Here is a 22,101-nt window from a genome sequence, read left to right as displayed (position 1 = left end):
GAAGATTACCTGTGAGTCAATCGAGCAATCTGTCTTAAAGATATGAATAGGCATCTTCAGCCAGGACACAGAGGGACATGACATCTCATATTATATTTGCTGCACTGAGTAAGTTCAATGAAAGGGAATTACCTACAACAGATCAACAGTATCTAAAAATCATGTATTTAAGAGATAGGAAAATAAATCAAGATGAGCTGACAGTATAACTGCCTCTTTGTTACACCACCATAACAACCCTCTCAACCCTGCTTCCCCGTGATTTAACACCGCGGGTGTGATTTGCAGATGCCGTGCAGGTGCGTCCATGCGGCACCACAGACCACGCCCCACCACACATACCTACATTCAACACAGAATGGAACACCATGGATTGGCCTACCTACAGATCCTAGACCTCAAATAGTGTGGGATCATCTACATAGACAACAGAACAAAATCAAGCCAACATCCAAAGAAGAGCTTTGGAAAGTACTTCAAGAACCCTGAAGACTACTTAAAGAAATGACAAGAAGGCGTGCCTAAAGAATAAAAGACAACCATACTACAACATACAAATACTGACTTTTAAGCTCTTGAGAATTCTTTTTTATTTTTGTTTCAATAAATCACTGCACCAATGTCCCATTTTCCTTGTAGAATATAACGAAATCATACGTGGCTTAAGACTTTTGCAGTATAGCATTCCATTACACTGTTTAACTTCTTCATGTGTATTCACTGAAGACAAAGGTTTTCACGCAAAGAGCTGGATTTCAACCTAAATCTGTGTTTGCTGGTTCATTAGTCCCACCGTATATATTACACAAGAAAAAGAAAATAAACAAATGCTGGAATCTTTCTAGTCAACAGCTTTTAAACAAACCAATGAGTCACTCGATGACATCTTCCATCATTGTTATGAACACAGTGTTGTTTCACTAGTTATGCAAAATGTCCTTTCATTCAAGAAATAATACTGCATCATGTAGAGAATAAAACATTAAAAAAAATTTATGTTATATTTTTCAAAAATCACAGTCCAATTATTTCATAAAATAATTCAACTACTTAAAATAAAACAAGAGAAACCGAGTAAGGATGTTGGGGTTCTTCCTGGTGGATGAGGGGGTTTCTTCTTTCTTCACTTTAGGGTCAGGGAACGGGTCCTGACTGTCATCTGCGAGTGGCAGTTCAGAGTACCCAGCCTTCTTAGAGTCCCTGGGTGGGATGCTGGAAGGTGCTCAACCTGGAGACTCTGTTGTCCTGCTGGGAGACTTTGATGCTCACGTGGGTAACGACAGCGAGACCTGGAGGGGCGATTAGGAGGAACGGCCTCCCTGATCTGAACCCGAGCGGTGCTTTGTTATTGGACTTCTGTGCAAATCACAATTTGGCGATAACATACACCTTGTTCAAACATAAGAGTGTCCATAAGTGCACATGGCACCAGGACGCTCTAGGCTGCAGATCGATGATTGATTTTTGTAATTGTATCACCATACCTGCGACCATATGTTCTGGACACTCAGGTAAAGAGAGGGGCTGAGCTGTCAGCTGATCACCACCTGGTGTTGAGTTGGATCAGGTGGCAGGGGAGGACGCTGGACAGACCCGGGGCACCTAAACGCGTAGTGAGGGTGTGCTGGGAACGTCTAGCAGTCCCCAGTCCGTGAGATCTTCAACACATACCTCCGGCAGAGCTTCAACAGCATTCCGAGGGAGACTGGGGACATTGAGTCCAAATGGACCATGTTCAGCATCTCCATTGCCGAAGCTGCTGCATTGAGCTGCGGCCGCACGGTGGTTGGTGCCTGTCATAGTGGTAACCCCCGAACCAAATGGTGGACACCAGAGGTGAAGCGAGCCACCAGGCTGAAGAAGTCCTATCGGGCTTGGTTAGCCTGTGGGACTCCGGAGGCAGCAGACAGTTATTGACAGGCAAAGCGGAATGCGGCTCGGGCAGTGGCTGAAGCAAAAACTCGGGTGTGGGAGGAGTTTGGAGAGGCCATGGAAAAAGTGCACTGCACTGTGTATAGTGCTGGTGGAGCGCTGCTGACATCGACTGAGAAAATTGTCAGGCGGTGGAAGGAATACTTCAAGGACCTCCTTAGTCCCATTGACATGTCTTCCGAGGAGGAAGCAGAGTCTGTGGATGAGGGGGGTGACCCACCAATTTCTGGGGGCGAGGTCACTAAGGCAGTTAAACAAGTCCTTGGTGGCAGAGCCCCTGGTGTGGATGAGGTCCGCCCCGAGTTCCTGAAGGCTCTGGACGTTATAGGGCTGTCCTGGTTGACATGCCTCTACAATGTTGCGTGGAGATCAGGGGCAATAACCCTGGACTGGATGGTGGTCCCCATTTTTAAGAAGGGGGACCGGAGGGTGTGTTCCAACTACAGGGGGATCACACTCCTCAGCCTCCCTGGGAAAGTCTATGCCAGGGTGCTGGAAAGGAGAGTTCGTCCGCTAGTTGAACCTCAGATACAGGAGGAACAATGCGGTTTTCGTCCTGGTCGCGGGACACTGGACCAGCTCTTTATACTCCCTAGGATACTTGGGGGGTGTTTTGTGGACTTTGAGAAGGCATTCGACCGTGTCCCTCAGGGTGTCCTGTGGGAGGTGCTACGGGAGTATGGGGTGTCTGGCCCATTGCTACGGGCCATCCGATCCCTATACAACCGTTGCAAGAGCTTGGTTCGCAATGTCAGCAATAAGTCGGACTCGTTCCCGGTGGGTGATGGGCTCCGCCCGGGCTGCCCTTTGTCACTGATTCTGTTCATAATTTTTATGGACAAGATTTCTAGGCGCAGCCAAGTGGCGGAGGGCATTCACTTTGGTGGCCTCAGAATCTCATCTCTGCTTCTCGCAGATGATGTGGTTCTGTTGGCTTCATCGGGTGGGGGCCTCCAGCTTGCACTGGAATAGTTCGCAGCCGAGTGTGAAGCAGCGGGAATGAGGATCAGCACCCCCAAATCTGAGGCCATGGTTCTCAGCCAAAAAAGGGTGGAGTGCCCACTCCGGGTCAGGGATGAGTTCCTGCCCCAAGGGGAGGAGTTCAAGTATCTCGGGGTCTTGTTCGCGAGTGATTGGAGAAGGGAGCCGGAGATCGACAGACGGATTGGTGCTGCGGCCGCAGTGATGCGGCCGCAGTGATGCAGACGCTGCACCGGTCCGTCGTGGTGAAGAGGGAGCTGAGCATAAAAGCGAAGCTCTCAATTTACTGGTCAATCTACATCCCTACCCTCACCTATGGCCACGAGCTGAGTGGATAAGCTACAGGAGGTGCCTGGGGAGAGGGAGGTCTGGGCTTCTCTGCTTAGGCTGCTGCCCCCGCGACCCGGCCCCAGATAAAGTGGAAGAAAGTGGATGGATGGATGGATGGATGGATGGATGAGTAAGGAATTTCCAAAGTACTGACATACACATGGCCCAGATTTTATGTTGAGATTACTAATAAGAATCTAACATAAATCCGACCCTTAATTGTTTTATACAGAACACCCATAAACTTTGTGAACAAAAGGGCACTACTTTTACACTAGACTTAATGAGTTATAACATAAAATACATAATATGATGATATAAGTCTAAGAAAATTTGCACACATGAAAGAAAAACTTTCATAAAAAGATAAAGTCTGTTTATTTATTCCATCAGCAGCAATACTGTCAGCAGGGAAATATGCAGAAACAAAAAGAAGGGAAAAACCTACCTTTGGTGCAGGCACAAAGGCGATCTGTCCCAGAGCAATAGGTAACTGAGACAAATGGGTCCGTCTCCTCTGCTGACCCCTCCTTTTTAGGTGGCTCCACCTTAGCTAGGACCTCTAGTGTGGACAGGTCCAGTATCATAATAAACCCAGCCCGTGTGGTTACCACCAGGTGGCCCAGGCCTGTCACCTCCAGCCGCTTGGAGTCTTTGTGGGTGGAGGCAGAGGTGGAGGGACTGGTAACAGTAGTATTGCTGCTGTTGGTAGCTGCTCCACACACAGTCCCAGTTCCAGATTCAGCAGAGCCTGACGGACCTGTTCCAAGCCCAGAAGAGCTATTTTTTGGAGTTGTTGGGAGAGCCTCCTCAGGAGCCTCTTCACTGTCATCTTCCCTGCTGTCAAGCACATCAGGAGGAAGCAAAATAAGGGAGGTAATGGCATCCCGAGAGTCCCAGATCTGCTGTACTTTGATAGGTTCCTCATCCAAGGTGACAATACGGGTGGAATAGTTGAGCTTGTATAGTGCAAGATATCCACCTCCACTCTCATCACTTGGGGACCTTTGCTGCTGCTGGTCTCCTGGGGGAAGGATGAGCGGTGTCTGTGGTGGCGATCCACCTGGGTGGTGGCCTTCCACCCCATTTGCAACTGGATGTAAGGGGTCTGCTTTTCGTTGGCTGCAGAGTGCAGAGTGCAGGCGGTTGAGATTATTAAGAGCTTCTACTTGGTTTGTAGCACTCAGAGACTCAGAGCCACAGGGCTGCAGGGCAACCAGCAGGTGCACACCATCCCAGCAGGGTGTTATCGAGTCCACATAGAGATTCTCCTCCTCGAGCTGTTTGGGCAGCCTCAAGCACTGTACCAGTGCTCCAGGTCGAGGCGGACTGGAGGCTGTTGCTGCAGCCAGTGTGCTCCATTTTTCCATATGCCCATCCAACCCTGCCAGATTGGCAGCATCAGCAAACTGCTGAATATAAGTGATGGGGGGGTCCTGAAGAAGAAGCTGCTCGTGGGTGTCAAACTCCATCTCAATGATTTGTGGCACAGTGAAGCCCTCCTCATGGAGCCCCTTGCTCATTAGGTTATTCATCTGAGCAAAGACTTGTCCTGAGGACTTGTCATCTACTTCTCTGATACTGTACAGCAGAAGCACAGGTATAGTCCTGCGTACAGCTGGAAGAGAAGAGGGGCTAGCAGGTTGGGAACCTGCTAAATTAGAGAAACCCTGCTCTTGTGCTGCAGTTTGAGGATTACAAGTCTCTATCTCCATAGGACCCTGTTCCTGTAGAGGTCCAGGGTGAAAGGGCTCGGTCCCATGAGTCCTAAGTGGACCATCTGCGGTCCTGCGTGTTGTAGCTGTGGTTGTGGTTGTAGGTCGAACCATGGGAACACTGGATGCTGAGCGATAGCTGAGCAGGCCTCCAGCCAACAAGCAAGGAAAGGGAATGTTGTGGTGGTCAGGGGCCTTGTCCTTTGTTTTGGCCTGGTTATGAATCTTAGTTTGGTTTAATGAGGGGTTGGCACCAAGCTCCTCGAGGTCCTTAACAGTATCCTCCAACACACTGGCTACTACCTCCCATTGAAGCTTCTCAGGCTGTTGGAGCACACTCAGTGCCGTCACTCCTAGGCTCACATCCATGCTCTCCCACTGGGACGGCTGGCCTGAAAGAGAAGGGGGGAAAAAATGGTCCAAGTTAGTCTTCGCCAAACTATAACAAAATCAGTAATTCAAACAACATTATTTAAATGAGGCTGGGAAATAGGGTTGTAAAAATCTTCCAACCAACAATTGTCAGTCCAATAATCGACGATGGGCAAAATATTCGCAGACTTTTTGATGGGCGGAGCAATGTAATCATGCACGGACTGATTTGTGTGTTAACAATACAGAAGTCCAAACATGGACGAACTAATTTCCCCCAAAAATTAGGGCTGTCAGCGTTAACGCGGTCGTCATGATTAACGCGATTCAAATTTTTAACGCGGTCAACCCATCTAGAGCACAGAATGAATAAACTTTGGACAAACTGCCCGAAATGCGTTGACAGAGACATTTCAGGGATTTTGACTCAGTTTGCACAACAGATGGGTTAACTGATAATTGTGTTAGTCGTGATGATGGCGCGTTAACGCTGACAGCCCTAAAAAAAAATATATATATAAAGTTGCCAATTTGGGATGAAAGAGTTAAACCTAAGGATGTAACCACAGCAGTGTGCCACTTGTGCAGACATATAGTGCGAGCAAAGTACTGAAACACCACAAACTTGCACAGCATGTACGTGTCCACCGCTGAGTATGCTGGGCTATCACCACTGCAGCTCCATCAACGAGCATTTCGGTGCACTCTGAGGAGGGCGCATTTGCGCACAGATGAAAGAGGGTGCTGTTAAAACAGCCCTATTATTTTTTCCTGTTGACTGCTCCATCATTATTAGCAAACTCACTCATGGGCAAATGAATAAGTAAATCGCCCTTGTAAAAACGATGGCCGATGGGCTCAGCCTATCGTCGATATATTTGTCCAGTCACCCAACCCTACAGGGAACTTAGTGCACTCATAGTATCTCATGATTGTTATGATTTCAGACTATTAAAACATTCTATTTATTCATTCTATTTATTAAAAAAGAGAAACACTGAACTCCGTGACAATTTTTTGCCCTGAAATATGTACTTTCACTTGGTTTCCCAGCAATTTGCAGAATGTAATAGGCTCCTACTGCCAAAAAATGTACCTAGAAGATGCTTGCTGACAATCATTAAACAACAAAAAGAATATAAAACTTTAAATACCAGATGCTAGACACATGAAATATTTGAAACAAAGTAATATTAGTATCAATGTTAAGTCAAAGTCAAAATAAAAAGAAATATCTAAATGAAACTACAACAATGTCAATAGTTTCTTTGAACTTTTACAAAAAAAAAAGGAAGAAAAAAAAAGGAAGTTACAAATGCTTGTACCTGTTACTGACTCTGACCGGGAATGCTCATCACTGTCTGAGTCCTCCAACTGGTCATCACTGGAAAACAACAAGTGAGAAAAATCAAGACTAATATCATAAAACAAAAACTAAGAACCCTGACTGTAAAAACTTACAAATACTAAGTTAAATCCCTCTTTCTTTTTACTTTTATTTTTACATTGTTTATTGTATTTTTTTGGTTTTCTTTATTCTTTTTTTTTCTCTTTTTTTTCCCCTTTTAAAACACTTTCACCTTTTTTCCTCACATAACAGAAAAGCATTACCTCTTGCTAAACTGTCACATTTTATGTCACAGACAAGTCATTATCATCTACTTAAAGCAGAACAAACCAATCAGTTCAAACCTATGTTCACCACAAAAATCCCAAGAAGCAGATGCCATTATACGCTCAAATTAGTTTCTGATACTGGCTATACATGCTCCCCCCACACTCAACCAGTTAATTTTTGAATATACATTTTGTATAGGGTTTTTATAGATAATTAATTTAATAAATAAACTGTTGAATACAAAATAGAAATGTATGCTGGAGTTTGTCAGGAGAAACATGCTGCAACAAAGAACATTTTCTTCTCAATTTGTATCAGGAACATTCTCTGTACTGGAAATACTATAAAATCCATGAGTCTGAAAGGGCTGGTCAACTCTAAAACATTGTATCCTTATTAATAATTTCAAACACAATATTCCTATAAAATTATCTTTCAAGTTTAAATGAATTAAAATGTGAATGTGTTTTACCTGTCTCCCTCGAGTTTGGGTAAATCGGAGCAGGAGGATGACTCTTCTAACCATGCCAAAGTTGGTCTCCGAGACTCAGTTAGTGCATGCTGGCCCTGCTCACCACTAGACAGGATCAACTGTCTCAGAATGGCTGGGTCATATGGGTTGATGTCAAACTTCAAGTGCACCTGTTGAACACACAGGTACACACTTTTTACCTGGAGTCATAGTCAACAACATAAACAAGACTGCCCTACTCACTCAACTTTTGTCTGCTTATGCTCCAAGCTAAGCAAGTAAGCAATCAAATCATGTAACATGTTGAAAAGAGCCTCAGGAAGTGTATTAGTGTCCTGCTGAGGCTCGTACATAGACTTAGTTATAGTGTGACTTCTTTACAAATCTGATATGGTAACAAAGTAAAACAAAGCTGCTCAACTGTTTCTATGCACCATGTGTATCTGGGAAATTATAACTTAAAAGACGTGCTTTGGGTTGGTAACAAGGATCAGTTACTTTAATCAGCTGCTTTAACCAGACATTTTTGAGTGCCCTTGCTGGCATCATGCCTTTTACCAATAAAGTAGGTCGATGGATTTGTGATATCACTGTTGCATTGCTTTTTGTTCTAAGACCTGGTAGGGCACTATAAAGTGCTGTGTTGTGCATGCATTCCATTGTGCAGGTAAAGAGTCAGCCAGGCAAGGATTGGTTGGTACTCTGACCTTCATCATTTTGGAGACATCCCAGATGCAAATCTTGCCCCTCTTGGTGGCAGCAGCCAGGAACTGTGGGCAGCTGCCAAAACCATAGCAAGCAATCTTGTCTGAACGATCAGGACTGTTTGGAAACTGTGCGGGTGTTGTTGCCAGTGTCACCGACAGCGGGACGTTCTGTGTGTGCTCTCCCTTCACAAATGGACAATTGGGAGAATGCCGCTCATGTTCAGACCTGGGGAGTAATAAAGAAACGCTTGCCATTATAATACAATTATTATGTTGTGAGTAAGATGCATGTGTGTTTATTTAATAATCCACTCACCAAGGTTCGTCTGTTGGTTCCCAACAGACCAGGCACACGCTGCAGGTGAAACACATGGCTCTGTCATCCCCTGATGAGGCAGGCTGCAGGAACACAGTAGGGAGGGGGTTAATTTCACTGACCGCCTACTTTCCCTGCTGATTTTTATTGTAAAGAATGTAGTGTTTGTACAGCACATGTTGTAAAAAATAAATATATATAAAAAATAGTGCTGTCAAAATTATCGCGTTAATTGTTAAGATCAACGCGAAATGTTTAATGCATTAAAAAAATTTAACGCTGATTTTGTTTTTTTATTAATTTCCTGTAATCTAAGACCTTTAAATTCATGAGCACCTCTGGAGGAGGGGGCAACAGTGTGCTATGCTGGCGTTTGGCCTGACAGAAATGATTAGAAGAAGAAGAAGAAGTGACACCATGCTACTATCTAGCTAACACTAGCTAACACACGCAAGCATGGACGAGGGCGGACTTTTGGGTGGAAAGTTTCTCTTTAAGAAGTTGCCTGATGGCTTGTTGGACAAAACGAGAGTAAGATGCACAATTTGCAACGCTGAATTCAAGTACCACAGAAGCAGTTCATCACTGGCGTATCACCTGAGAGCAAAACACCCAACTGAATCCACCTCTACGGGACCTCGCCAGTCTACGCTTCAGGAGTATGGTGCTTGTGGACGAATAACAAAAAATGTGAGAGAAAAGGTAACCAATTCCTTGGTTGTTTGGATAGCTAAAAACTGCCGACCAGTTAGCATAGTAGAAGATGATGGACTGAGAGAAGTCATTCGTGCTGCATCAGGAGATGAGTGTTACAATCTGCCCTCGAGAGGAACCATTGTGTCGAGACTGCACACTTTGTATGGGGACCAGAGGGCTCAGCAGTCCAGCAAGCTTGTGCAAGTAAGGAATGTCGCTCTCACCGGAGACCACTGGACTTCGGTGAACAACGATAATTACTTAAAATATAAAGAATAAAAAAATGTAATTGGAGCCAGGCTATTAATAAAGTAATTGAGATTAATCGCAATTAATAACAGAAAATTGTGAGATTAGTTAGTTAATTTTTTTTAATCTATTGACAGCACTAATAAAAAAACAAACAAACATGAAATCACTACAGATAAAAATGGTGTTAGGTTTTGTATTGTTGATTGTCATTTATGCTTAGAAATATTTAACCATATATGCTTAGAGGTGTATAATCAATTGTGTAGTGATAAGACTGTGATCTTTAGCAGGCTGCAAAGGCTTGGTGTGTATTCCACACTAGAATGCACACCCGCAGTCTAGGAACATCAGAGAGGTCCTATCTTCTCTTTGTTGATATATGGTATAGCAAACACACGTATATCTCTTTAAGTATAAGAGCCTTTTGTTTAGATAGATCTGCTAGACGCCTGGCACCAGCTTTGGGGAGTCTTCACAGGGTCACATCTTGACCTCACACAAATCACACCACACACACACACACACACACACACACACACACACACACACACAGGCAAGGTACTCTTTGTATGTAGACGTCATATGTTAATGAACCTATGCATATTCATGTAACCTCAATAAAAGGGCAGTGTTACGGGAGAACGGACGAGAGCAACTGGGGTCAAGCGAAGGAACGGCGCCTGTCCGGTCTCTCCCGTGCACGAGAAACATGAAGAACTTTGCCTACCCGTGTCTTGCTTTGCTGTGTAATTATATTGTCCTCAACGTTCCAGCGAATAGGTTCGAGCTACAAACCTATCAAATGGTGCACTTAAAGTTGTCATAGCTTTAGCTAGTTTGCATTACAAAGCAAATTAACATGGTTATACGGTTGGATGATCCCATGTGTGTTCCTTTAACTTCATAATCTTGCAGTCAAGTAGAATGTCAACATTTTCCACTAACCATGCAAATCTTCCCTTTGAGTGCTTGCAAATATTGTGATTCATGTGAACCACATGTGTGCATATAACATTGCTCGTCAGAGCTGACAGATGTAAAGGCAGTTTAGAATTCTCACAGAACCCACCTGGTGGTAAAACCCTGCTTGTGCCATTGGATCAGGCTGAGCCCACCTGTACCCAGCATGTGGCCACGATGTGAATGTTTCCCTCCTGTTGGCCTCGCTGTACATCAGGGATCTGCAGAGAACAAGACCTTTTAGAATAATACAAGGCATTCTTGAAATTACACCTGGTATGCTGTTTTGACTACATCGTTGTTGTAGTTTACACTACACCGCATTCCAAATTATTAAGCAAATTATATTTTTCTTTGATTTTCTGAAATTGGCGATTCAAATGACAGTCAGCATAATGTTTGAGTCATCAACCATTAACCCTCTGGCGATCCTTTAAAAAAAAAAATCACACCTAATACCCTGGGGACCGTTTTCGGCCACGCCCCAAAAAATGCCATATTCGGGGGTTTTAACCCTTTTAATCGCAGTTTAATTACATGAGCGCACCGTTTTTTTAGCCCCAAAAAACAAAAAAACTAAATATTTTCCAAAAAAAACATTTGAAGTAATATTTGTTTGTTATTATAATTAGGCCTTTGGATGGTCCAAAGATTGGCACCAAAATTCATTTCGATCCACTTTTATTTTTTTTGCAGGAGTGCATTTCATAAAATGCACACACTATCGGTCCTAATCGACCACGCCCAAAAAAGTGCTATAAAAAATTTATATATTAATATTTTATTCCACTTTAAATTAGCCAATCTTTTAGACCTACTTCTCCTTGAAATATTCATGTCAAGTTTTAATTACATTTCGCGGATTTTAACCCTTTATATCCCGGTTTCGTCACATGAGCGCACTGCTTTTTTTGCCCCAAAAAACATAAAACTTGAATATTTTCCCAAAAAAAACATTTGAGGTAATATTCAATTGTTATTATAATTAGGCCTTTAGATGGACTAAAGATTGGCACCAACATTCATTTCGATCGCCTTTTTTTTTTTTTTTCAGGACCAGAAAATGGTCTCCAGGCGGCAAATGCTCCTCCTCTAGGAGCATCTTGCCGGGGTAAGTCGCGACGATTACCGGGGCACGATCACCGGGGACCCCTTTTTCCAGCACACACGCCCGATACCACGTGACAACAAATACGTCATTTCCTGTTGACTAAAAAAAAAAAAAAGCACCCTCTCACGGTCCTAAGGGCCGAAAATGGTCCCGCCCGATCAGCGGGCGAAGCCGCTGCTGCACGCCGGAAATGAGGCTTCATTTCCCGCAGGTCTCTCTAAGCAGCCCGCTGTTTTCCAGCAGGGGTCAAATGTGGAGCAAGGGCGCCACCTGGTGGACAAATAAAAAAAATTACAACTCTAAGGCCTCTTCTACAAAACAAAAACGAAACCTAAGCCGTCACCCAGATGTTAACGGTAATTATTTTGCCGTGAAAAATAGCGTTTATAATGGAAGTAAATTGGCACAAAACGGTCCCTAGGAAGGAGGGTGTGGGGATTTTTGCTGCTCAGCCATTTTAGATTGATTTAAGATATTCACCCTGAAATATTAAAATTGACAGTAAAAAACTATCTTTTGGCAAGTTCGGTTATATTCCACTGAACACAGTGGAAATGGCAGCCATTTAAAACATAAAAGTGGCACAAGAAGGGCCCAGGATAGCCGGAGGGTTAAGAGTATAATTCAAATGTTACTGAACAAAACTCCCAATGAAAACAGTACGTTTTTCAAAAATAAAAAACTTAAAATGCACTGTTCCAAGTTATTACGCACACAGTTTCAAAACATTTTATAGGTTGTAGAGAATTGAAAATGGTCATTTGTTGAATTGGCAGCATTAGTAAATCAATTTTACTGAAATCAAAAGCTATTTCAAACAAAAACATCTTAACAGGTCAAGTTACATATTAAAATAGGACCCCTTATTTGATAGCAGTTTTACAATTCTTGCATCCATGGAACTTGTGAGTTTTTGGAAAGTTTCTATTTGAATGTCGTCGCAGGATGTCAGAATAGCCTCCCAGAGCTGCTGTTTGGATGTGAACTGCCTCTCACCCTCATAGTTTTTTGCTTGAGGATGCCTCAAAGGTTCTCAATAGGATTAAGGTCAGGGAAGAATGGGGGCCATACCATGAGTTTCTCTCCTTTTAGGCTGATAGCAGCCAATGATGCAGAGGTATTCCTTGTAACTTGAGATGGTGCATTGTCTTGCATGAAGATGGTTTTGTTGCGGAAGGCACAGCTCATCTCTTTCTACCATGGAAGAAAGTGGTCAGTCAGAAACTCTACATACTTTGCAGAGGTCATTTTCACACCTTCAGGGACCTTAAAGGGGCCAACCAGCTCTCTCCCCGTGATTCTGACCCAAAACATGACTTCACCACGTCCTTGCTGACGTTGCAGCCTTGTTGGGACATGGTGGCCATCCACCAAGCATCATCCACTGCATCCATCTGGACCATCTAGGGTTCCACTGCACTCATCATTGAACAGGACTGTTTGAAAATTAGTCTTCAAGTAATTCTGGGCCCCACTGCAGCCGTTTCTGCTTGTGAGCATTGGTTAGGGTTGGCCAAATAGAAGGTTTATGCACAACTGCAAGTCTCTGGAGGATCCTACACTTTGATGTTCGCAGGGCTCCAGAGGCGGCAGCAGCTTCAAATATCTGTTTGCTGCTTTGTAATGGCCTTCTAGCAGCTGCCCCCCCTGATGTATTTGTCTGGCAGAAACCTTCATCATTGTACCTTTATCTGCATGAACCCATGTGTGCTCTGATTCAGCCACAAATCTCTTAACATTATGGTGATCATGCTTTCGTGAAATATGTAAGGTTTTCATTACGTGTCCAAGGCATTCAACTATTTCAGGCTTTTCAGCAGCAGCAGAGATCCTTTTTCCTTGCTATATTGCTTGAAAATGCTGATCTGCTTAATAATGTGGAACATCCTTCTTTAGTAGTTTTTCCTTTAGTTGGGCTCAGCTGGCAAACTAATGATCCTAGTTGTCCGAGATTGATTTCAGTGATCCAAAGAGCCCTGACACACTATTCCATCCATGGGTTTAATTGAAAAACAACTTATTTAATTTTAATGAGACTTAAACACAATTTGCATAGTAATTTGGAACGCAGTGTATGTGTGAAAACTTTGTCATATGTTTAAGTCTCAGAGGGTTAAGTTAAGTGGTTAAGTTGAAAGATAGAGCAGGGATAGCTCAGTAGGTAGAGCACTCGCCCCATGATCAGAAAGTCAGGGGTTCAAATCCACCATTTGCAACCCTGCAGTACCCCTGAGCAAGGTACCGTCTCTACACACTACTCCACAAACTCTTTATTGTGTTTAAAAAGCTCAATCAAAAACATACTTGCATTATACCTAAAAAATTTATTCTGATTCAAGTGCAAATGACCTGAATATGCACAATGTGACAAAAAGCTTACTCTCACCTATCTACAGAGCGCCCAGGGCCCACCCCAAGCTCAGGTCTGGCGCTTGACAAGAGGTAGGAGAGCCTGTCCATGATGGATGAGGCCACAGACAAGGCAGCTACGTTCTGGTTTATCTTCTTCAGCTCGCTGACAATGGCACTAGCCACGAGCTTCAGCACATGGTGGGGAAGATGGAAGGTCACTGTTGCCCACTGAGATCAGAAGCATAGGGGAAGAAAGGAAAGGCAGTTATGAGCATAGTCAAAGGAAAGAGTTGGGTCTATATATAATCATATCTGAAACAAAACAACAGTTAAGCAGCATCAAAATAGAACCATGACTTTGGTGGTCCCATTCGCAACTCGGCCTACACTCTTTTTCACTTCACGATAGCTGTGTGTAAAACAAAAACTTCATGACAACCGTATTGTTGAAGTATCTTTATAAAAATAAAAATAACTAAAACCAAACAGGAATCTTCTCAACTTTGTTTATTGTGCGTTGTCTTTTTGGTAAACTGAACTACAAAAATAAGTGCATTGAGGTGATGACTATGTGTAGTGAGATGTTGACAAACTTTGTTATATTCAGGGTGCACAGTGGTATTCAGTGTTGCTTCAGATAGTGCTGGGATTTAAATTTTTTATTGATAAAACGTGCTATACAAATAAATATTACTCAGTTATTAATTTAATATTGAGCTGTCAGGAAAGTATCTCTTGCCACACATGAGAACCTATAGAGAGCTTGGTGCATTCCTAAAATTGCACATGGGTACAAAGAATGGAGCTGTAGCAACAGCTCTTAGTAGTCTGTGGCAGTAGCAGATAGCAATCGGCCTATTTGGGTTTACGGTTTTATGTTTCAGAGTGCTAAACTCAAAGTGTTGTTTAAAGTTCATGTTTGAAATGAGCCATTTCAAATGTTATTGGTGGTTTACATTGATCCTTAAATTTCTATATACCACTGCTGCATTTGGGGATTTAAAAGAAAATAATAGTTTAGTAGACTATAGCGGAGTGTGGTCTGTGGCTCGGCTGCAGGGAAGGAGTGCAGTGGGTTCTGTCGGTAGTTGCCAGGGGAGGTTGGTTAAAACAGATGGTGTTCACTGCCTAATCATGCCTCCCCTATTTCACTAGTGTACCGGCACCTGGAGGTGTGTGGAGTTGGAGACAACGGTGGAGCTGGCGGACGTGGCAGACTGAAAGAGTAAACTGCATCACTGTAAATAAAGAAAACCTACATCCTAAACACAGTGTGTGGCATGCGTCGACAATTTAATAGTCTACCATTAAACCAAGTGGGTTACATAAACAATATGTAATGTAAACAAAATTCTGCACTGCTGTATCTTAGTATAAACTGAACTGGCTGCTTTTTGGGAGTCCTGGGTTTAAAAACAAACAAACAAACAAACAAACAAACAAACACAAAAACGGAGAGAAACACAGGGACAAAATCAAGCGGCCTTATGCGGCCTGGATTTTCCAATGAAATCCAGAATAACATTCACACAAATAGGTATCATCCATACATGCATGCATGCATCATCAAAATTCTTTTACAGATAATTGTTACGGCATCAAAGGAAAAGTGCTGCAGAGCAGCACACCTGCCAGTAGCAGCAGCTTTGTCCTGCTTTGTCCTGTCCTACTACTACAAAACTTATCAGCAGAAATTACACACAGAACACTTAGAATAGAATTCAACTTTATTGTCATTGCACATGTCACCAGTACAAGGCAACGAAATGCAGTTTGCATCTATCCAGAAAGTGCTTTAGCAATAATATAGATATATTACAAAATATATATTAGCAGATACAAAAATATGGGTCTATTATGGGTATGTTACAATGTACACGGTGTACAGTGCTCTTGATGGTGCAGCGGTAGAACTTCACCAGGATGTCTGAGGACAGGTGGTTCTTTCTCAGAGTCCTCCAGCTTGAAGCAGTTGGGATCCTCGGAGATGTAGACACCCAGGAACTTGAAGCTGCTCACACGCTCCACAGCCGATCCATCTCCTCCCTGTAGGCGGCCTCATCGTTGTCATTGATGAGGCTAATCACCATGGTGTCATCTACAAACTTAATGATTGCGTTGGAACCATCGGCAGGTCTGCAGTCATGGGTGAAGAGGGAGTAGAGGAAAGGGCTCATCACACAGCCTTGTGGTACACCAGTGTTCATTGTGATGGTAGATGAGCAGTGGTTATCCAGCTGGACACGTTGGGGCCGGTTGGTCAGGAAGTCCAGTAAGCATTTACACATGTGGGAACTGATGCCCAGGTCTGTTAGCTTCCTGATGAGTTGTGAAGGGAGGATTGTATTGAATGCTGAACTGAAGTCTATAAACAGCATTCTGGCGTGGGTGTTGTTGTTGTCCAGGTGTGAGAGGACAGAGTGCAGCACGATGGAGACTGCATCCTCTGTGCTCCTGTTCTGACTGTATGCGAATTGGTGGGGGTCCAGGGTGGGGGGGAGACAGGCCACAGAACCACAGTCACTTCAAAATGTCCTTCCAACACATTTGGCCTTAATGGCCTAAATTTGCAGTTGCAGCCAAATTTGGGAATAAACTGACCAGCAGAACAATTAAATCCAATGTACTAGCTCAGTGTTCCAGGATTACAGTGACACATTGTGTACACACAGTAACAGTTAACAAAAACCAAGTACTGATTTTGGAAAGCACTACATGGTGTGAACAGGACCTTTTAACATACCATATCCATTAGACAGACCCAGGTGTAAATAACTCCTTGAATCACGAGTAATATTTGCTTTTGGCACCAAAATATAAAAATAAATACAAAAGTAGGGTTTTGTGAGAAGACTATCTATATGCAGGGCTCTAGAGTGCGACCAATTTGGCTGCATATGTCCATCCATCCATCCAGCTTCATCCGCTTTGTCCGGGGCCGGGTCGCGGGGGCAGCAGCCTAAGCAAAGAGGCCCAGACCTCCCTCTCCCCAGCCACCTCCTCCAGCTTATCCGGGGGAATACCAAGGCGTTCCCAGGCCAGCCAAGAGATACAATCTCTCCAGTGTGTCCTGGGTCTGCCCCGGGGCCTCCTCCCGGTGGGACATGCCTGGAACACCTCACCCAGGAGGCGCCCAGGGGGCATCCTTGTCAGATGCCCGAACCACCTCAGCTGGCTCCTTTCGATGTGGAGCAGCAGCTGCTCTACTCTGAGCCCCTCCCGGATGGCCGAACTTCTCACCCTATCTCTAAGGGAGAGGCCAGCCACCCTTCGGAGGAAGCTCATTTCTGCCGCTTGTATCCGCGATCTCGTTCTTTCGGTCACTACCCACAGCTCATGGCCATAGGTGAGGGTAGGGACGTAGATCGACCGGTAAATTGAGAGCTTCGCTTTTACACTCAGCTCCCTCTTCACCACGACGGACCGGTGCAGCGTCCGCATTACTGCAGCTGCAGCCCCAATCCGTCTGTCGATCTCCGGCTCCCTTCTCCCATCACTCGCGAACAAGACCCCGAGATACTTGAACTCCTCCACTTGGGGCAGGAACTCATCCCTGACCCGGAGTGGGCACTCCACCCTTTTCCGGCTGAGAACCATGGCCTCAGATTTGGAGGTGCTGATCCTCATTCCCGCTGCTTCGCACTCGGCTGCGAACCGTTCCAGTGCGAGCTGGAGGCCCTCACCCGATGAAGCCAACAGAACCACATCATCTGCAAAAATCAGAGATGAGATTCTGAGGCCACCAAAGCGAAAGCCCTCCGCCACTTGGCTGCGCCTAGAAATCCTGTCCATAAAAATTATGAACAGAACCGGAGACAAAGGGCAGCCCTGGCGGAGCCCATCACCCACCGGGAACAAGTCCGACTTATTGCCGGCAATGCGAACCAAGCTCTTGCAACGGTTGTATAGGGATCGAATGGCCCGTAGCAATGGGCCAGACACCCCATATTCCCGCAACACCTCCCACAGGACACCCCGAGGGACACGGTTGAATGCCTTCTCCAAGTCCACAAAACACATGTAGACTGGTTGGGCAAACTCCCATGCACCCTCAAGTATCCTGGAGAGGATAAAGGGCTGGTCCAGTGTTCCGCGACCAGGACGAAAACCGCATTGTTCCTCCTGTATCCGAGGTTCGACTAACGGACGAACTCTCCTTTCCAGCACCCTGGCATAGACTTTCCCAGGGAGGCTGAGGAGTGTGATCCCCCTGTAGTTGGAACACACCCTCCGGTCCCCTTTCTTAAAGATGGGGACCACCACCCCGGTCTGCCAGTCGACAGGTACTGCCCCTGATCTCCACGCAACATTGCAGAGGCGTGTCAACCAGGACAGCCCTACAACGTCCAGAGCCTTCAGGAACTCGGGGCGGACCTCATCAACACCAGGGGCTCTGCCACCAAGGAGTTGTTTAACTGCCTCAGTGACCTCGCCCCCGGAAATTGGCGGGTCATTCCCCTCATCCCCAGATTCTGCTTCCTCCTCGGAAGACGTGTCAGTGGGATTAAGGAGGTCCTCGAAGTATTCCTTCCACCGCCTGACTATTTTCTCAGTCGACGTCAGCAGCGCTCCGCCAGCACTATACACAGTGCAGGTAGAGCACCGCTTTCCCCTCCTGAGACGTCTGACGGTTTGCCAGAATCTCTTCGAGGCAGTCCGAAAGTCTTTTTCCATGGCCTCTCCGAACTCCTCCCACACCCGAGTTTTTGCTTCAGCCACTGCCCGAGCCGCATTCTGCTTGGCCTGTCGATGCCCGTCGGCTGCCTCCGGGGTCCCACAGGCTAACCAAGCCCGATAGGACTCCTTCTTCAGCCTGGTGGCTCCCTTCACCTCTGGTGTCCACCATTTGGTTCGGGGATTACCACCACGGCAGGCACCAACCACCTTGCGGCCGCAGCTCAATGCAGCAGCTTCGGCAATGGAGACGCTGAACATGGTCCATTCGGACTCAATGTCCCCAGTCTCCCTCGGAATGCTGTTGAAGCTCTGCCGGAGGTGTGCGTTGAAGATCTCGCGGACTGGGGCCTCTGCTAGACGTTCCCAGCACACTGCATATGTATGCGACTTAATTTCTTAATGGTGCGACAAAAAAAATAAAATAAAAAAAATTATAGGTTGCACCGACCAGCAGTTTGAGTAAAAAACAAAAACAAAAAGAGTCTCCGCAACTCATGTTTTTGTTGTTGACCACACAATTACACCCATATCATGGTCTAAACCAATCATTGATAGTCAGGGGTGGGACCTCTCTGATTGGCCGTTGTCCAGATACTCCTGTAGCCTTTTGTGTGCATGTTTTAAAGTGCTGGCGGATAGATAGAGAGAGATCAGTAACTTGAATAAGTAATATGGATTCATCACTTTATTCCTGAATAAATTTTTAAATATAAATGTACTTTGCCAGAAATGCCAGAATCTCAGGTTAAAGTTCACAAAACTATTTCAACAACAACCAAACAACTAAAACAGTAAATGAGAGCAGGTAAACGGATTCCACACAAAGACATAAACGTAAACCGTGGACCCACCGACGTATCAGAATTAGTGAGATGTCGGCTTTCTCACCAGTTGGCACGTCCACAGACACGCCAGGGCTGAAAGCCGACAGCTTCTGATGCGTCGGCGGGTCCACGCTTTGTGTTTACATCTTTTTTTTGTTCTAGATTCTGAAACTGCAGGTTTTGTCTCTCTCTAACCAAAATTGACTGAACCAACAGTCAAAGAACATCAAAACTATGCTTCACATTTGATAAACGCTGTCATGAATTCCCTCATACTTTTGCTGTTTTGCTTCCACCACGATAAAATCACATTTCCTGCACATCTCTCAGTATACTTCAAGAACAGTTTCCGAACAGTAATTCCAGTACAGAAGCTCAGAGACATACAGTTAGAAAACAAAAGGTTTTTTTAAATTAAACTCACCTTCGCCACTTTGTGATTAGCTGCTGTCTCATGTGAGGTATTCTTCAGGCCTTCTTTCAGCTGGGTGATAAAAAGTTCGTAACCCTCAGTGTTTGACACATCAATCTTTTCCTGGCAGGCTGACAGTATCTGCTGGGCCTGAACAGACACAAACACATATTAGATTTAACACTTACATATTCAGTAAAAAAAAAAGCTACAACCTCAGTTTGAGGACATTTGTATTGTCTCTGCAGTCCTGTGTTTTAAGCTTTGTGATGCAAAACTAGAACAATTCACTATACTGTCATCTGCTTTGTGGCTGTGGCTCCACTTAGTTACGATGATCTGGGGTCACCGTATTGCTGCTTGTGGTTTGTTACCCTTTTGCTGAATTAGGCATTAGTTCTCCCACTATAATTAATGGATTCCTAGGTTGTTCCTGCCATTTGATGCCATAATGTGGACTGAGTCATAATTACAAACTGCATATCAAACCATTACACAAACCAACCTATTACCCTACAATTTATGAAAGATAAAAACTGTCAATTTTTTTTTTTTTAAAGACAAACAAACAATTATATCTAAATTGTGACAAACAGATCCAAGAGTTTCTTACAGATTTGGATCATGTGCACATGTATTACACTTTCTTAAATTAAATATTCTGTGTACTACTGGGTGGATAGTGTAGCAGTTCATTCACGTGAACTTTTCACACAAAAGTGTGAGACCAAAAGAACACACAAACCCCACATCAGGCTATCATATTGCTAGTGTACTCCCGAACAGTGTAAGTGGGTTTGCTAGGTTCATCACTGGACAGTGAGCGCAAAGGTCCATGTGGACATCCTTGTGCCAGCCACTTGGGACTGTGCGGACTCATGCACAGAGAATTCACATTACACTGCACTAACTACACGTGTCCAGCCAGCAGCCTTCAAGCGGACTTTTAGAAGTACAAGGGCAATCCCAAAATAAGGTGTCCTATTGTTTTAGAAATACAAATAACCGTTTATTTTCTAGAATATTTACATCATTTTAAAGCTTGAAGACTTATTTTCCTACATAATCGCCATTTCGGTCGATGCATTTTTGTAGACACTGTGGCGGTTTTACAATGCCCATGTCATAGTTGCTCGCCGACGCTGCAGAATCGCCTTTCGGACAAATGTTCTTTCAACTTTGGGAACAGGTCGTAGTCACTGTGTGCAAAGTCCAGACTGTAGGTTGGGTGGGTGATGAAGTTCCAACCAAACTAATGCAGGTGAGCGACAGTTTGACGGGCGATGTGTGGACGCGCAGTGTCGTGGAGAATGCTTACGCCCTTTCTCAGCATTCCTCTTCTCCAGTTCTGAAATGCCCTTCTGAGTTTTTCCAGTATTTCACAGGACCTGTCAGCATTTATTGTGGTCCCAACAGGCAGAAAGTCAACCAACAATACCCCCTTTTGGTCCAAAAACACAGTTGCGCACTGTGCGTAAGCATTCTTCACGACACTGCACACGTCCCCCATTAAACTGCCGCTCTCCTGCAAAACTTTGGTTGGAACTTCATCACCCACCAACCCTACAGTAAAGTGAAATCTTTAACAACTTTATTTGCTGTAATTATGCTAACAGCTAAAATTATATCTGTATAACAGAGTATTTCATTTCAGGACTTTCAAGATTTAATTTCTCTTTCTGCCGCCTTATCCTGTGGTGTTTCATAGGATCAGATTTGGGACCTGTAACATTTACCTTGTTAATGTTGCCTCTTGGACAGATAATCATCAATATGAAAAACGCATGTTACGATTTTTATGCAGATGATATCCAGCTGCCCTGTTCTTTCTGACCTAACAAACTTTCTGATCCACAAACCTGTCTGACTGCTATCAAGTCTGGGTTAAATGCTCCTTTTCCTTATGTAAATTATGACAAAACAGAGACTCTTATCATCCGAAGTGTCAAAGAAAGCTCCTCCTCTAAAACTAGCTTGCATGTTCTATTCCTGTAGTGTTTTCCTGGAATGTCATGTCAGAAACCGATTAATTCCTAAATTTTTCCCTCTAAGGAACACTGCTAAGTAAAAACATGTTAATCACCCCAGTATATCTCAGAGCTTATATGAACCAGCTCTTCTAACCAGTCTCTTCGGTCTTCACATTTGAGATTATGGTTGATACCTCATAGTCATTTTAAAAAGTTTTTACACAGAGGTCTTTAGCAAGTGGGTCCAAAACTCTGGAATCAGTATTCCTCATTCCTTGTTTGACTTATTCTGAGGCAACCTCTAAAAATACCTCTTCCTATTCAGAAAAGCATTAGGCCAATTATGTGTATGACCTTGTGTTGTTCATGGGTCTGTTTTAGTGTTTGCATCTTGGTGTAAGGCA

At 44.3% G+C, this 22,101-nt stretch overlaps 1 protein-coding gene across 4 annotated transcripts in view; it reads right to left on the bottom strand.

Annotated features, from left to right (window-relative positions):
* birc6 (baculoviral IAP repeat containing 6) overlaps positions 1 to 22,101 on the bottom strand; it is a 132,627-nt gene that overhangs the window by 92,882 nt on the left and 17,644 nt on the right. For all 4 annotated transcript variants that reach the window (XM_026190469.1, XM_026190473.1, XM_026190472.1 and 1 more), the window contains exons 3-10: positions 19,740 to 19,877; positions 13,849 to 14,042; positions 10,461 to 10,572; positions 8,444 to 8,526; positions 8,128 to 8,353; positions 7,421 to 7,590; positions 6,656 to 6,714; positions 3,692 to 5,350 (exon numbers count right to left, since the gene is read on the bottom strand). In XM_026190469.1, the coding sequence (XP_026046254.1) occupies positions 3,692 to 5,350; positions 6,656 to 6,714; positions 7,421 to 7,590; positions 8,128 to 8,353; positions 8,444 to 8,526; positions 10,461 to 10,572; positions 13,849 to 14,042; positions 19,740 to 19,877 (2,641 nt within the window). The remainder of the gene's footprint in view (positions 1 to 3,691; positions 5,351 to 6,655; positions 6,715 to 7,420; positions 7,591 to 8,127; positions 8,354 to 8,443; positions 8,527 to 10,460; positions 10,573 to 13,848; positions 14,043 to 19,739; positions 19,878 to 22,101) is intronic.

Source organism: Astatotilapia calliptera, chromosome 13 (assembly GCF_900246225.1).
Source record: "Astatotilapia calliptera chromosome 13, fAstCal1.2, whole genome shotgun sequence".
Classification (NCBI taxonomy): domain Eukaryota; kingdom Metazoa; phylum Chordata; class Actinopteri; order Cichliformes; family Cichlidae; genus Astatotilapia; species Astatotilapia calliptera.
The sequence above is the reverse complement of the archived record's forward strand: the minus strand, read 5'-3'. Positions and strand labels throughout refer to the sequence as shown.